At 36.5% G+C, this 18,168-nt stretch overlaps 1 protein-coding gene across 3 annotated transcripts in view; it reads right to left on the reverse strand.

Moving 5' to 3' along the window:
• Positions 1 to 18,168, reverse strand: part of wdr35 (WD repeat domain 35) — a 48,074-nt gene that overhangs the window by 15,293 nt on the left and 14,613 nt on the right. For 2 of the 3 annotated variants that reach the window (NM_001145589.1, XM_021480623.3), the window contains 5 exons: positions 6,679 to 6,732; positions 6,485 to 6,594; positions 6,125 to 6,341; positions 3,398 to 3,478; positions 1,434 to 1,570 (listed from right to left, as the gene is read on the reverse strand). In NM_001145589.1, the coding sequence (NP_001139061.1) occupies positions 1,434 to 1,570; positions 3,398 to 3,478; positions 6,125 to 6,341; positions 6,485 to 6,594; positions 6,679 to 6,732 (599 nt within the window). Of the gene's footprint in view, positions 1 to 1,433; positions 1,571 to 3,397; positions 3,479 to 4,075; positions 4,605 to 5,687; positions 6,342 to 6,484; positions 6,595 to 6,678; positions 6,733 to 18,168 lie in introns of those variants that run through there. The other variant, XR_012388635.1, reaches the window with a different exon arrangement.

Genomic DNA, 18,168 nt, shown 5'->3' on the forward strand with positions numbered 1-18,168 from the left:
CATTGACTTCTGTAGTAGGAAAAACAAATACTATGGAAGTCAATGCTTACAGGTTTACGGCTTCCTTCAAAATAACTCATAAAGGTTTATAACTGCTTGAGACGGCAACAGCAACGAGTAAACAGTGAGTAAATTTTCACTTTCTTGGGTGAATTATCCCTTTAACTGAAGGACTGACAGTTTTCTGAGAACTGAGGTACAGCAAGTGCACAAAAAGGATGAAAAGAGTCTGTCAGGGATCTTTTCATGTGCTCATGGAAAGCTAAGAAAACCTTTGACCTCAGGCATGTTGGCATGTTAAGGATGGGCAGGACCAAACAACAGAGTTTTTCAGCTCTTACACTTGCATTCAAGCAAACACACACAGAATGAAAGAGGAAGCAGACACATGGCTTCTTTCTTTTACACCATGTTCCTGTAATATTCCTTCTCCGGTTCCTGTCAAACAGTTTCAGCAGTAATTTTCCTCACTGGGTAACATACTAAAAGGTGAATCTTACACAAACTTTCATGCTTACATTTAATAAGCATAATATGACTTCTTTAAAGTCACTTAAACAAATGCTTATATACAAATACTTCAGTAACATGATATATAAATACAGAAATACTAAAAAATATATGTTTATTTTCTAGATTAGGGGGTCAAATGTGACATAGACATACTCTTGAGAGATCTTAGAAAGATTTACTTTGGAAATTGTAAGTATTTTCTGTTAGATGAAGGTATAATGCTTTAAAGCACTGGTGGAGGACATTATACATGAGCTAACATGACACTATTGTTTACCTCCATGACTCTGCAGCAAGAGTCCAATCTGAAATTCCTCCTTGTGCTGTGAGAACTGACAGAGCCACTAAAACTCCAGTGGGCCGCTAAATCAATAGAGCCGCTGCAAGACTGCTATGTTTTATGGCTACAGGTAACATCTCTCCTTCTCTCTCATCTCTGTCTTAGGTGAAGATTTATTTCTTCTAAATGAACACAACCCAAAACAACTGCAGAGAAAAGTGCTTCTTTATATTACAGCTTATTTTATTTTATATTAAAAACCGCATTCTCAAAGGCCAGGTAGTACTGTACTGTAGGAAAGGCTCAGCAGAGTGCACTTGTATTGGTTTTTAACTTGCCCAGTCAGTGCCAGGATCATCATTCAGATCATAAAACTGTACTTCACACTTCATTCAGACTATAAAACTGGACCTCATATTTTCCACCTCCAAGTAACATGCACATATTTAGCAATGCTGCAACCTTTCAAATCTCTAAAAAGCAGAATAAACACACACAAATGCACACATCATGTTTTACCGACCTGTTCCTTATTGCGTAACTTTGCTCTCAATTGTGTATTCCTCTTTCCTTGTGCAGATCTGCTTGAAATAACAACTAAACCGCCTCATTTATTTTGTGGAATGAGTGTGAGTCTCACCAGAGGCGCGGATGGGGATTGTCCTCGATAAACTGAGAAGCGTCTTCAATTCCAACCTTCTCAATCAGCGCCCTGCTGTCCCTCAGTGAGCGGATCTCAAAGTTCATTAAATAATCTTTATTGGGCACGTCTGGATCCTACAAAATAAAAGTTACATTGAGGGTTCATCCATCATTTAATGCATTAGGATGCATGTTTTAATAATATAGAGATATGACACTTCATTCTCATTTTATACAATTATTATGGTGGCTTAAGAAAGCCAACATACTGCCATACTACATAAACTTTTTATTCTTCTATATGCATCTCCAACCAGATGTTTAAGCAGCAGAATGTCTTTTCCAACTGGTCCGACATATGGTTTTCCGAAAACTGACCCTGAAAATGTGCTATATGCACACAGACTTTTAATTTTCAGCCAGGCAGCCCAAGGGCTTCCAGTGAACTGTCTTTCCATTACAAAATTGTCATGTTTAAGATCTGATTTCTTTAAAACTCTGCGATCTTCACTGCCTGTTAGATATACGATATAAAGTGGGTCTCAGACTGGACAAAAAGCACTGCATTAAAATAGATTTCCCCCCGCCATGTCTTTAAAACAGAGCGTTTATTTTACCCCAGTATTTTCAATGGAATTTCTTCACAAGCCTGTTGCTACTGACACCGCTAGTTGTTACAATGGTCTTTCATCTCGTATTTCGCTTGAACAACTAAATGAATGCTTAAGTTTATTAAAATTAATGTATAGTAATTACTGTACATTACAACATTGATGCTGTAAAAACACCAGAAGTTTATTGTAGGCTTTAAAACTCTAGCTGTGCATGGAGCCCATTCGGAAAAGTCCCATTGACTTAACATTGGACCAAACTTTGTGACCTCATAACTTTGTGCCAGACTGTCATACAGGCTTAAGGTTGGGCTCATTTAACTCAGACTACCAATCTGTCAATCACTGGTGCTTTTTCAACTTACTAGTCAACCCTAGCAAACACTTTCGGCATCCTAGCTACTGTCCCATAGACTTCCATTGTAAAAAAAAAAAAAAACTTCATCGACTTTTCAAAAACTGTCATTGACTTTACATTAAACATACTAACAACATACCAATCCATACTAACTGGATTAGTATGTTGTTAATATGTCCAATGTACTACACTGATATATAATGATATATATTAGAAACAAACTAACAACATACAAACATACTAATCGCATTAGAAAAATTTTAACAATATACCATTCCATACTAAAACATAGCAACAAACATACTAATCATACTAGCAACATGCTAATGCATACTATAAACATACTAGCAACATGCTAATTCATACTAGAATCATGCAAATTTATGTTAGCAACCGCCTAGCAATCACTCAGAACACCTTAGCAACCACCTAGCAACGACATAGAACATCTTAGCAATAGCCTAGCAACACCCTAGGAACTGCCTAGTTATTCCACAGCAATCACTCAGAACACCCTAGCAACCACCTAGCAACACCTAGAACATAGCAACCACTTACAACACCCTAACAACCGCCTAGCAACACCTTAGCAACCACCTAGCAACCACTCAGAACACCCTAGCACCTTTCTAGCAACACCTAGAACATAGCAACCGCCTACAACTCCCTAGCAACCGCCTAGCAACACCTTAGCAACCACCTAGAACAACATAACAACTCCTCAGCAACCACCTAGCAACACCTTAGCAACCACCTAGCAACCATTTAGAATACCCTGGCAAAACACTGGAGCAACCTACTTATCTGCCTACTTATCTCTCTATGCCAACTGTGTTAAACTTATTCAATTCTTTAAACTCTTAAACTAGTTCAACCTTTCGGACTAGGCTTTCTCAAGCCACCATAAAGTTTGTCCACAAAGTTTTTTTAGTTTATTTATTTCAAATAAAATTCAGCTTCCATAATAAACTGATTTAACACATTTCAACCAACCCTCATGATCTCATCCAGAAGAACAGATTTGATCTCCAGATCCTCAAAGTGGCAGATGAAGCCAGATGTTTGAATTGGCTCCTGTGTTCAAAGCAGAACATAAATATGACATGAGAGAACCCTCACTCACACTGCTACAAATTAAAACAACTAGTCTTTTTTATTCAAACTTCATAAAGATTACTTAAAATGCATGTTTGGCATTTGGGTTAATACAGTGTGCAATGCGAGAACTGAATCTATCAACCATACTTCCTGCTATCTTTGTAAATATAACATCTGTGGGTGGTCTTTAAACTACAGGCCATGTGCTCTGATTTAAGGCTGGTTTGTGTGAGTGTGTACTGGTTTTGGTGGTTTACAAGAACAGTTTATTGTATAATGACAGGGGTATGACCAAAATGTACTGAAAGGTTTTACGGGGACATGCCTGAAAATATGCTTAAAAAGTAATTCTTAATAAATGGGTGGAATGTATTTCAGATAGAAGACATGATTTTGTTTCTATAAATAAATAGAAGATGCTCAACTTATAGATAAATATATGCCAATATGTGTATTCGTATATGATTCAACAATAACATAACATATTCACAATGTATTATGTCTAATACCTATGTGTATAATTATGGTCATTTGAAATTATTCTCAAAGGATTTTAATTAGGACACGTTCTCACCATGAATGTAAACACTTTTACTTCTTTTTTTCCTTTTTCTTGTAATTTCTTTACAGTTTTTTTGCAATTTGTTGATAATTCAACATATTGTGAGTACTAAGCATGCTTAGTACACCTGGTAATAATGTATTTCAATTGTTTGTCATTAAGTCACATACTGAGGTCAAAATGTACCTTAAAATGTTGTGTGATTGTACTCAAATAAGTGTTGACAATAAACATAAAATATATTTTTTTTAAATAATCTTTTTGACATTCAAATTTTGCCACAGGTTTCCTGTGAGGATTGAGTTTTAGAGGTAGTGGTGAAGTAGGACCATACAGTGCCTCTGAAAGGTTTTCATAGCGCTTCACTTTTTCCAATTTTTATGTTACAGACTCATTCCAAAATGCATTTAATTATTTATTTCCTCAAAATTCTACACACAATACGCTATAATGACGATGTAAAAAAATGTTTTTTGTAATTGTTGCAAATTTATTAAAAATAAAAACCTGACAATTCACATGTACATAAGTATTCACAGCCTTTGAAACTCTGAATTTAGCTCAGGTACATTCTGTTTCCACTGATCATTCATGAGATGTTTCAGCTGCTTCATTGTAGTTCACCTGTGGTAAATTCAGTTGATTGAACATGATTTGAAAAACCATTCACCTGTCTATATAAGGTCCCATGGTTAACAGTTCATGTCAAAGCACAAACAAAGCATGAAGACAAAGGAATTGTCTGTAGATCTCCGAGACAGGATTGCCTCGAGGCACAAGCCTTGGGAAGGTTACAGAAAAATTTCTGCTGCACTGAATATTCAATGAGCACAGTTGCCTCCATCATCCGTAAGTGGAAGATGTTTGGAACCACCAGGACTCTTCCTAGAGCTATCCGGCCATCTAAGCTGAGTGATCAGGGGAGAAGGGCCTTAGTCAGGGAGGTGATCAATAACCTAATGGTCGCTCTGTCTGAGCTCCAGCATTCTTCTGTTTAGAAAGGAGAACCTTACAGAAGGACAACCATCTGTGCAGCAATCCACCAATCAAGCCTGTATGGTAGAGTGGCCAGATTGAAGCTTCTACCTGCCTGAAATTTGCCAAAAGGCTTTTGAAGGACTCTTAGACTCTTTGGAGTGAATGCCAGGTGTTACATTTGGAGAAAACCTGAATGAAAACCTGCTTCAGAATGCTCTTGACCTCAGATTGGAACGACGGTTCATCTTCCAGCAAGACAATGGACCAAAGCACACCGTCAAAATATCAATGGAGTGGCTTCACAACAACTCTGTGAATGTTCTTGAGTGTCCCAGCCAGAGCCTAGACCTAAATCCTGTTGAACATCTTCGAAGAGATCTGAAATTGGCTGTACACCGTCGCTTCCAATCCAACCTGATAGAGCTTGAGAGGTACTGCAAAGAAGAATGGGCAAAAATTCCCAAAGGCAGGTGTGCCAAGCCTGTGGCATCATATTCAAAAAGACTTGAGGCTGAAATTGCTGCCAAAGGCTTATCAACAAAGTATTTAGCAAAGGCTGTGAATTTACTTACTTATGTACATGTGATTTTTCAGGTTTTTTAAGTTTTAATAAATTTGCAACAATTTCAATAAATATTTTTTCACATTTTCATTATGGGGTATTGTGTGTAGAATGTATGAAAGTATGAATACTTTCCGGATGCACTGTATTATTAGACATTTTTACTGTATTAATACATTATGTATATTAAAAAGTGCCACTCTGTGTGTTTGAAAGGAGCAGCACTTCCTGATCCTTTCATATCTCAGACTACAGTAGCTTTGACATTACTTATTTTCTTCTTTTTTATTAAATTTCATTCTCTACAGCAGGGGTCACCAATCTCGGTCCTGGAGGCCCGGTGTCTCTGCAGGATTTAGCTCCAACTTGCTTCAACATACCTGCTTGGATGTTTTAAGTATGCATAGTAAGACCTTGATAAGCTGTTCAGATGTGTTTGATTATGGTTGGAGTTGAGATCTGCAGAACACTGGCCCTCTAAAAACAAGTTTGGTGATCCCTGCTCTACAGTATGTCTCACCTCAGGGTCCAGGTTTCTGAAGACATACATTCGGGTTTTCTCCATCATGGAGAACAGATCTGGGTTGTCATTGGCCCATTTCATATCCCAGACATCCTTGCGCTCAAATTTAGATGGGTCTCCAGCTGTAGACCCGCCCTCTGCATCTCCCATTGAACCTCGCGTCTCTACATCCAAAAAGGTCAACACTCCTGTGATGTCTATTATAGCCAGACGACTGAAAAAACAAACAATACAAGCAAGTACAAACTAAATATCAACATGGAAGCATTATTAGCATAAAATTTCATAAATCATATATATCTAAGAGTTCTAATGAGACAAAAAGAAAAAGGAGAAAAGGTAAGAAAGTAATCAGACCTGGAGTTACAATTAAGGGAGAGCTGATACGGTCTAGATGTGAGAGAATATTTCTGCAGGAGGCTGATGTTGGGCAGGCTGTATCTCTGTAAGATACCAGACTCACGTCCCTGCAGATATAAAAAACCACAGACACATCACTCTCACAGAAGCTTTGGGATGTAAAAGTGTGTGCTTGCGTAAATCAGACATACCACTAGGAGCATCTTGTCTGATGCTGTGATGCAGCAGATCGGATCTCTGGTAGCCTGAAACCCATAAAACAAAAACATAAGACTCATTTTAGAGTCTTAGCGTTTCAAGCATTTTCCAAACAGGAAAAACATACAAAAAACAAAAGTATCATTTATAGTAAACTGAATAAAATGTTAATGTAAAATAATGCAAAATGCTTAAGTATTGAAAGGAACATTTGGTTCTATCCCAGACCCTGACATGATAAAATGTACAATGTATGGAATGTATCATGGAGTATATCATGTGTCATGTGACCCTGACATGTGTGTATGTGTATGGAATGTATTTTTAGAGTTTATATGTATAGAGTGTATCATGAGGGCATATGTATGTAGTGTATCATGAGTGTCTATATGTATAGAGCGCATGGTGTGCACATGTATGAAGTGTGTTTATGTATAGAGGGAATCAGGTCCTTTCCTGTCAAGGGGGTTCTTCAAATCCCAATAGCTCAGTGGAATTGTGACCCAGACCCTGACATGAATGTATCATGGATAGAATGTACCATGTGTGTATGTATGGAATGTAATGTGTGTATATGTATAGAGTGTATCATGTATGTATATGTATGGAGTGTATATGTATAAAGTGTATCATGTGAGTATATATGGAGTGTGATGTGTGCATTTGTGTAGTGTATTGTGTTCATAGGTCCTTTCCTGTCAAGTGTATCATGAAGTGTGCATATGCACGGAGTGTATCATGTGACCCTGACATGAGTATATCATGTGTGCATATGTATGGATTGTATATGTATAGAGTCTATCATGAGTGCATATGTATGGAGTAAATCATGAGTGTCTATATGTATAGAGTGCATCGTGTGCACATGTATGGAGTGTGTATATGTATAAAGTGTATCATGTGTGCTTATGTATGGAGTGGATCAGGTCCTTTCCTGTCAAGAGGTTCTTCATAGCTTAGCAGAATTGTGACTCAATGTGTGTGTATATATGAAGTGTAATGTGTGCATATGTATGGAGTATATCATGTGTCATATGACCCTGACATGTGTGTATATGTATGGAATGTATTTGTAAAGAGTATATGTATGTAGTGTATCATGAGTGTGTATATATTTATGGAGTAAATCATGTGTGCATATATGTAAAGAATTTATCATTTGTGTATAAGTATGGAATGCATTTGTAGAGTGTATCATGTGTGCATATGTTTGAAGTGTGTATATGTATGGAATGTATTTGTAGAGTATGTATGTATAGAGTGTATCATGAGTGCATATGTATGTGGTGTATCATGAGTGTCTATATGTATAGAGCGCATCGTATGGGTTGTGTATAAGTATGGAGGGTATCAAGTGTGTATATGTATAAAGTGAATCATGAAGTGTGCATATCTACGGAGTGTATCATGTGTGCATATGTATGGAATGTATATGTATAGAGTGTATCATGAGTGCATATGTATGGAGTGTATCATGAGTGTCTATATGTATACAGTGCATCGTGTGCACATGTATGGAGTGTGTATATGTATAAAGTGTATCATGTGTGCTTATGTTTGGAGTGGATCAGGTCCTTTCCTGTCAAGAGGTACTCAATGTGTGTGTGTATATCTAGTGTAATGTGTGCATATGTATGGAGTATATCATGTGTCATATAACCCTGACATGTGTGTATATGTATGGAATGTATTTGTAGAGAGTATATGTATGTAGTGTATCATGAGTGTCTATATGTATAGAGTGCATCTTGTGCACATACTCTATGGAGTGGATCAGGTCCTTTCCTGTCAAAGGGTTCTTCAACTCCCAATAGCTCAGTGGAATTGTCACTCATCTTTCACACCAGAGACCGGGGTTCAATCCCAGACCCTGACATGAGTGAATCATAGATAGAATGTACCATCTGTGTATATGTATGGATTGTAATGTGTGCATATATATGGAGTGTAATGTGTGTATATGTATAAAGTGAATCATGTGTGCAATTGTGTATATGTATAGAGTGTATTGTGTGCATAGGTATAAAATGTATGTAATGTAAAATGCTTTAAGTATTTCTGAATATAATCTGTTTCGAAGGGACAGAAATATAGGCAGAGGGGGAGGTGTGTTGGTTTATGTTAAAGAGTCACTTAAATGTTGTCCTATTGAATGGTCACATGAAACAGACCTGGAATGTATTAGGTTAAATATTTCCAGAAATATTAAGAAATGTCATTTAATGTAATTTGCTTGTATAGGCCAGCATCTGCTGATATTAGTTTTTATGAAAATTTTTACAAAATTTTAAAGGAATGTGATCAGACAAAAGAAATGCTAATCATGGGGGATTTTAATATAAACTGGGAAAATAAAACAGATAGGAAAAAGCTCAAAGAAATTGTAAGTAAGTTTAGTTATATCCAATTAGTCAAAGGCCCAACAAGAGTAAGTTCCTCACAGACGCAAATAGATTTGATGTTTACAAATAAACCAGAAAGGATAACAAAAACATATAATCTTTTGACGGGTATATCAGATCATAATATTACATTGATATCACGAAAACTCACAAAATAACGCTTTGATGGTAGAGCACAGCAAAAAATAATTCATGAGAGAAATCCAAAAAAAGAAATGAAAAACTTTGAAAACGCTCTACAGCAGATTGATTGGTCAAATCTACTGAGTAGTCAAGATATTAACAGCAGTGATATGTTTCTTAAAATTATTAATAAAATAATAACTTCTTTTACTAGAAAAGTTAAAAGTAAAACTAGACAAAAAATGACACTACCCTGGCTTAATCAAGCCCAGTGGGAACAAATGAAGGAGCGTAACCTTGCATTAAAAAGGGCACTTAAATCAGGACTTCGCAATGATAGACACATTTTTGCATCTCTAAGAAATAAAGTGGTAAAAAATATGAGGAAGGCTAAGGCGGAGTTTTTTATAAGAATAATAGATAATGCTAGAGGTAATGGAAAGATGATTTAGAAAAATATTAATACACTGACTGGAAGGAAAACTAACCATAGACTAAGTGAATTAAGACTAATATAAATAAATGGAAATCTCATTCATGATCAGGAAAGACTTGCAAATATTTTTAATGATTATTTTATTAATTCTGTTGCGGAACTAGCTAAAAACTTTTCATCTTAGTTTATGACACACAGTCCAATAAATCATAATAAACCAATTTCTAAAATAGATGATATATCTGAATCTGAGGTTTTAAACATAGAATATAGACTCAATGAGAATTTCAAAAGCAAAAGACGCTTATGGATTAGATTCTGTGTTTTTAAAAACATACAAGGATATACTAGCTGGCCCTATCGCCCATCTAATAAATCTTTCAATTACACAAGGTATATACCCAGATGCTTGGAAATTAGCCATAGTGACACCGATTTTTAGAGCCGGCGAGCAAACAAGTGTGAAAAACTATAGGCCGATTAGTATATTGCCTACAGTTGCCAAAGTAGCAGAAAAATGGGTAGCACAGCAAATGATTGCTTACTTGAATGCCGGACATACCCCTTTACATCCAATGCAGTTTGGATTTAGAACTAATCACTCAACCGAATCTGCTAATTGTTATCTTATAAAGAATATGAAATCTAAGCTTGACAGAGGTGAAGTAATAGGAGCAGTTTTTTTTAGATTTAAACAGAGCATTTGACACAGTAAATCATGAGGTACTTCTTTCAAAGCTCACTCTTTTTAACTTTTCATTAGAGGCGATTATCTGGATAACTTCATATCTAACAAATAGGAAACAATGTGTGCGCCTTGGTAATAGTCAATCAGTATACAGAATCAGTAACTGTGGAGTTCCTCAAGGATCCATCTTGGGCCCTATCCTGTTTAGTCTGTATATAAATGACCTCCCACAAATCTGTCCTACTATTAATATCCAGATGTATGCTGATGACACAGTTCTATATGTACACGCGAAAAACAAGCATCTGGCAGCTAATTATTTAACTGAGGCATTAGTTCATGTATCTGATTGGCTGTGTGAATCCCATCTTAATTTGAATACAAGTAAAACGGTATGTATGTTTTTCTCACACTCATTGACAGTTCCCCATCATCCTGATGTATTTGTTAAAGGAGAAAAGCTCAGGGTTGTCTCTGATTTTAAATATTTAGGTCTAATTTTAGATTCTCAATTAACATTCCAAAAGTATGCCAAGAAGGTTATTAAAATTGTTTAATTTAATCTGGCCAACTTCAGGCATATACGACCTTACTTGACTAATGAAGCAGCAAAACTTTTTATGCATGTGTGTGTAATGTGTGCATATGTATGGAGTGGGTCATGTGACCCTAACACGAGTGTATCGAGTATGAAGTGTGCATATGTAAGGAATGTATTTGTAGAGTGTATATGTATAAAGTGCATATATATCGAGTGAATCATGTGTGCTTCTGTATGGAGTGGATCAGGTCCTTTCCTGTCAAGTGGTGTCTTCAACTCCCATTAGCTCAGTGGAATTGTCACTCACCTTTCATGCCAGAGACCGGGGTTCTATCCCAGACCCTGACATGAGTGAATCATAGATAGAATGTACCATGTGGGTATATGTATGGACTGTAATGTGTGCATAGATATATGGAGTGTAATGTGTGTATATGTATAAAGTGTATCATGTGTGCAATTGTGTATATCTATAGAGTGTATCATGTATGTGTTTATATGGAGTGTAATGTGTGCATATGTATAGAGTGTATTTGTAGTGTGTATATGTATGGGGTGTATATATGCATGAATGTGTATATGTATAGGGTGAATTATGTGTGCTACTCTATGGAGTGGATCAGGTCCTTTCCTGTGAAAGGGTTCTTCACCTCCCAATAGCTCAGTGGAATTGTCGCTCACCATTCACGCCAGAGACCGGGGTTCTATCCCAGACCCTGACATGAGTGAATCATAGATAGAATGTACCATGTGGGTATATGTATGGACTGTAATGTGTGCATATATATGGAGTGTAATGTATATGTATAGAGTGAATTGTGTGCAATTGTGTATATGTATAGAGTGTATTGTGTGCATGGGTATAAAATGTATGTGTGCATGGGTATAAAATGTATGTGTGCATATGTATGGAGTGGGTCATGTGATTCTAGCATGAGTCTTCGTGTATGAAGTGTACATATGTATGGAACGTATTTGTAGAATGTATCGTGTGTATATGTATTGAGTGAATCATGTGTGCTTCTGTATGGAGTGGATAAGATCCTTTCCTGTCAAGGGGTTCTTCAACTCCCATGTGTGCAATTGTGTATATGTATAGAGTGTATCATGCATGTGTATATATGGAGTGTAATGAGTGCATATGTATGGAGTGGGTCATGTGACCCTAACACGAGTGTATCGAGTATGAAGTGTGCATATGTAAGGAATGTATTTGTAGAATGTATATGTATAAAGTGCATATATAACGAGTGAATCTTGTGTGCTTCTGTATGGAGTGGATCAGGTCCTTTCCTGTCAAGGGGTTTCTTCAACTCCCATTAGCTCAGTGGAATTGTCACTCACCTTTCACGCCAGAGACTGGGGTTCTATCCCAGACCATGACATGAGTGAATCATAAATAGAATGTACCATGTGGGTATATGCATGGACTGTAATGTGTGCATATATATGGAGTGTATATGTATCATGTGTGCAATTGTGTATATCTATAGAGTGTATCATGTATGTGTTTATATGGAGTGTAATATGTGTAGAGTGTATATGTATGGAGTGTATATATGCATGCATAGTATGTGCTACTTTATGGAGTGGATCAGGTCCTTTCCTGTCAAAGGGTTCTTCACCTCCCAATAGCTCAGTGGAATTGTCGCTCACCTTTCACGCCAGTGTATATGTATGGAGTGTATATATGCCAAAGACCGGGGTTCTATGCCAGACCCTGACATGAGTGAATCATGTATAGAATGTACCATCTGTGTATATGTATGGATTGTAATGTGTGCATTTATATGGAGTGTAATGTGTGTGTATAGAGTGAATTGTGTGCAATTGTGTATATCTATAGAGTGAATTGTGTGTATATGTATAGAGTGTATTGTGTGCATGGGTATAAAATGTATGTGTGCATATGTATGGAGTGGGTCATGTGATTCTAGCATGAGTCTTTCGTGTATGGAACGTATTTGTAGAATGTATCGTGTGTATATGTATTGAGTGAATCATGTGTGCTTCTGTATGGAGTGGATAAGGTCCTTTCCTGTCAAGGGGTTCTTCAACTCCCATGTGTGCAATTGTGTATATGAATAGAGTGTATCATGCATGTGTATATATGGAGTGTAATGTGTGCATATGTATGGAGTGGGTCATGTGACCCTAACACGAGTGTATCGAGTATGAAGTGTGCATATGTATGGAATGTATTTGTAGAGTGTATATGTATAAAGTGCATATATATCGAGTGAATCATGTGTGCTTCTGTATGGAGTGGATCAGGTCCTTTCCTGTCAAGGGGTTTCTTCAACTCCCATTAGCTCAGTGGAATTGTCACTCACCTTGCATGCCAGAGACCGGGGTTCTATCCCAGACCCTGACATGAGTGAATCATGTATAGAATGTATAATGTGTGTATATGTATGGATTGTAATGTGTGCATATATATGGAGTGTAATGTATGTATAGAGTCTATGATGTATGTGCATATATATGTTGTATATATGTATAGAATGTATCATGTGTGCAAGTGTATGGAGAGTATCAAGTATGTATATGTATAGAGTGTATCATATATGTGCATATATATATGGAGTGTGTGCAAATGTATAGAGTGCATCAATTGTGCATATGTATGGATAGTATCAAGTGTTTATAAATTTATGGAGTATATCATGTGTGCATATGTATGGAGTGTATCATGTGACCCTAGCATGAGTGTATCGAGTATGAAGTGTGCATATGTATAAAGTGTATCATGTATGGAGTGTATCGTGTGACCCTAACACGAGTGTATCGAGTATGAAGTATGCATATGTATAGAGTGTATCATGTTTGCATATGTATGGAATGTATTTGTAGTGTGTATATGTATAAAGTGCATATGTATGGTGTGTATATGTATAGGGTGAATTATGTGTGCTACTCTATGGAGTGGATCAGGTCCTTTCCTGTCAAAGGGTTTTTCACCTCCCAATAGCTCAGTGGAATTGTCGCTCACCTTTCACGCCAGAGCCCGAGGTTCTATCCCAGACCCTGACATGAGTGAATCATAGATAGAATGTACCATGTGTGTATATGTATGGATTGTAATGTGTGTATGTATCATGTGTGCAATTGTGTATATGTATAGAGTGTATCATGTATGTGTTTATATGGAGTGTAATGTGTGCATATGTATAGAGTGTATTGTGTGCATAGCTATGAAATATATGTTTGTATATGTATGGAGTGGGTCATGTGATTCTAGCATGAGTCTTTCGTGTATGAAGTGTGCATATGTATAGAGCGTATCATGTGTGCATATGTATGGAATGTATTTGTAGAGTGTATCATGTGTGTATATGTATTGAGTGAATCATGTGTGCTTCTGTATGGAGTGGATATATCATGTGTGTATATGTATGGATTGTAATGTGTGCATATATATGGAGTGTAATGTATGTATAGAGTGTATGATGTATGTGCATATATATGGTGTGTATATGTATAGAATGTATCATGTGTGCAAGTGTATAGAGTGCATCAATTGTGCATTTGTATGGAGAGTATGTATATATTTGGTGTGTATATGTATAGAGTGTATCATGTATGTGCATATATATATGGAGTGTGTGTATATGTACAGAATGTATCATGTGTGCAAATGTATTGAGTGCATCAATTGTGCATATGTATGGATAGTATCAAGTGTGTATAAATTTATGGAGTAAATCATGTGTGCATATATGTATAAAATTTATCATTTGTGCATAAGTATGGAATGTATTTGTAGAGTGTATCATGTGTGCATATGTTTGAAGTGTGTATATGTATGGAATGTATTTGTAGAGTATATATATGTATAGAGTGTATCATGAGTACATATGTATGTGGTGTATCATGAGTGTCTATATGTATAGAGCGCATCGTATGGGTTGTATATATGTATGGAGGGTATCAAGTGTGTATATGTATAAAGTGTATCATGAAGTGTGCATATGCATGGAGTGTATCATGAGATCCTGACATAAGTGTATCATGTGTGCATATGTATGGAATGTATATGTATGGAGTGTATCATGAGTGTCTATATGTATAGAGTGCATCGTGTGCACATGTATGAAGTGTGAATATGTACAAAGTGTATCATGTTTGCTTATGTATGGATTGGATCAGGTTCTTTCCTGTCAAGAGGTTCTTCAACTCCCAATAGCTTAGCAGAATTGTGACTCAATGTGTGTGTGTGTATATATATGAAGTGTAATGTGTGCATATGTATGGAGTATATCATGTGTCATATGACCCTGACATGTGTGTATATGTACGGAATGTATTTGTAGAGAGTATATGCAAGTAGTGTGTCATGAGTGTCTATATGTATAGAGTGCATCTTGTGCACATGTATAGAGTGTGTATATGTATGGAGTGTATCAGGTCCTTTCCTGTCAAGGAGTTCTTCAGCTCCCAATAGCTCAGTGGAATTGTGACTCAACTTTTACGCCAGAGACCCGGGTTCTATCTCAGACCCTGACATGAGTGAATCATAGATAGAATGTACCATGTGTGTATATGTATAGACTGTAATGTGTGCATATAAATGGAGTGTAATGTGTGTATATGTATAAAGTGTATCATTTGTGCAATTGTGTATATGTATAGAGTGTATCATGTATGGAGTGTATCGTGTGACCCTAACACAAGTGTATTGAGTATGAAGTGTGCATATGTATAGAGTGTATCATGTGTGCATATGTATGGAATGTATTTGTAGAGTGTATCGTGTGTATATGTATAAAGTGCATATGTATGGTGTGTATATGTATCGAGTGAATCATGTATGCTCAGTGGAATTGTCGCTCACCTTTCACGCCAGAGACCGGGGTTCTATCCCAGACCCTGACATGAGTGAATCATAGATAGAATGTACCATGTGTGTATATGTATGGACTGTAATGTGTGCATATAAATGGAGTGTAATGTGTGTATATGTATAAAGTGCATCATGTGTGCAATTGTGTATATGTATAGAGTGTATCATGTATGTGTATATATGGAGTGTAATGTGTGCATATGTATAGAGTGTATTTTTAGTGTGTATATGTATGGTGTGTATATATGCATGAATGTGTATATGTATATGTATAGGGTGAATTATGTGTGCTACTCTATGGAGTGGATCAGGTCCTTTCCTGTCAAAGGGTTTTTCACCTCCCAATAGCTCAGTGGAATTGTCGCTCACCTTTCACGCCAGAGCCCGAGGTTCTATCCCAGACCCTGACATGAGTGAATCATAGATAGAATGTACCATGTGTGTATATGTATGGATTGTAATGTGTGTATGTATCATGTGTGCAATTGTGTATATGTATAGAGTGTATCATGTATGTGTTTATATGGAGTGTAATGTGTGCATATGTATAGAGTGTATTGTGTGCATAGCTATGAAATATATGTTTGTATATGTATGGAGTGGGTCATGTGATTCTAGCATGAGTCTTTCGTGTATAAAGTGTGCATATGTATAGAGCGTATCATGTGTGCATATGTATGGAATGTATTTGTAGAGTGTATCGTGTGTGTATATGTATTGAGTGAATCATGTGTGCTTCTGTATGGAGTGGATATATCATGTGTGTATATGTATGGATTGTAATGTGTGCATATATATGGAGTGTAATGTATGTATAGAGTGTATGATGTATGTGCATATATATGGTGTGTATATGTATAGAATGTATCATGTGTGCAAGTGTATAGAGTGCATCAATTGTGCATTTGTATGGAGAGTATGTATATATTTGGTGTGTATATGTATAGAGTGTATCATGTATGTGCATATATATATGGAGTGTGTGTATATGTACAGAATGTATCATGTGTGCAAATGTATTGAGTGCATCAATTGTGCATATGTATGGATAGTATCAAGTGTGTATAAATTTATGGAGTAAATCATGTGTGCATATATGTATAAAATTTATCATTTGTGCATAAGTATGGAATGTATTTGTAGAGTGTATCATGTGTGCATATGTTTGAAGTGTGTATATGTATGGAATGTATTTGTAGAGTATATATATGTATAGAGTGTATCATGAGTACATATGTATGTGGTGTATCATGAGTGTCTATATGTATAGAGCGCATCGTATGGGTTGTATATATGTATGGAGGGTATCAAGTGTGTATATGTATAAAGTGTATCATGAAGTGTGCATATGCATGGAGTGTATCATGAGATCCTGACATAAGTGTATCATGTGTGCATATGTATGGAATGTATATGTATGGAGTGTATCATGAGTGTCTATATGTATAGAGTGCATCGTGTGCACATGTATGAAGTGTGAATATGTACAAAGTGTATCATGTTTGCTTATGTATGGATTGGATCAGGTTCTTTCCTGTCAAGAGGTTCTTCAACTCCCAATAGCTTAGCAGAATTGTGACTCAATGTGTGTGTGTGTATATATATGAAGTGTAATGTGTGCATATGTATGGAGTATATCATGTGTCATATGACCCTGACATGTGTGTATATGTACGGAATGTATTTGTAGAGAGTATATGCAAGTAGTGTGTCATGAGTGTCTATATGTATAGAGTGCATCTTGTGCACATGTATAGAGTGTGTATATGTATGGAGTGTATCAGGTCCTTTCCTGTCAAGGAGTTCTTCAGCTCCCAATAGCTCAGTGGAATTGTGACTCAACTTTTACGCCAGAGACCCGGGTTCTATCTCAGACCCTGACATGAGTGAATCATAGATAGAATGTACCATGTGTGTATATGTATAGACTGTAATGTGTGCATATAAATGGAGTGTAATGTGTGTATATGTATAAAGTGTATCATTTGTGCAATTGTGTATATGTATAGAGTGTATCATGTATGGAGTGTATCGTGTGACCCTAACACAAGTGTATTGAGTATGAAGTGTGCATATGTATAGAGTGTATCATGTGTGCATATGTATGGAATGTATTTGTAGAGTGTATCGTGTGTATATGTATAAAGTGCATATGTATGGTGTGTATATGTATCGAGTGAATCATGTGTGCTCAGTGGAATTGTCGCTCACCTTTCACGCCAGAGACCGGGGTTCTATCCCAGACCCTGACATGAGTGAATCATAGATAGAATGTACCATGTGTGTATATGTATGGACTGTAATGTGTGCATATAAATGGAGTGTAATGTGTGTATATGTATAAAGTGCATCATGTGTGCAATTGTGTATATGTATAGAGTGTATCATGTATGTGTATATATGGAGTGTAATGTGTGCATATGTATAGAGTGTATTTGTAGTGTGTATAT

The sequence above is a fragment of the Danio rerio genome, chromosome 13 (genome assembly GCF_049306965.1).
Source record: "Danio rerio strain Tuebingen ecotype United States chromosome 13, GRCz12tu, whole genome shotgun sequence".
Taxonomy (NCBI): Eukaryota; Metazoa; Chordata; class Actinopteri; order Cypriniformes; family Danionidae; genus Danio; species Danio rerio.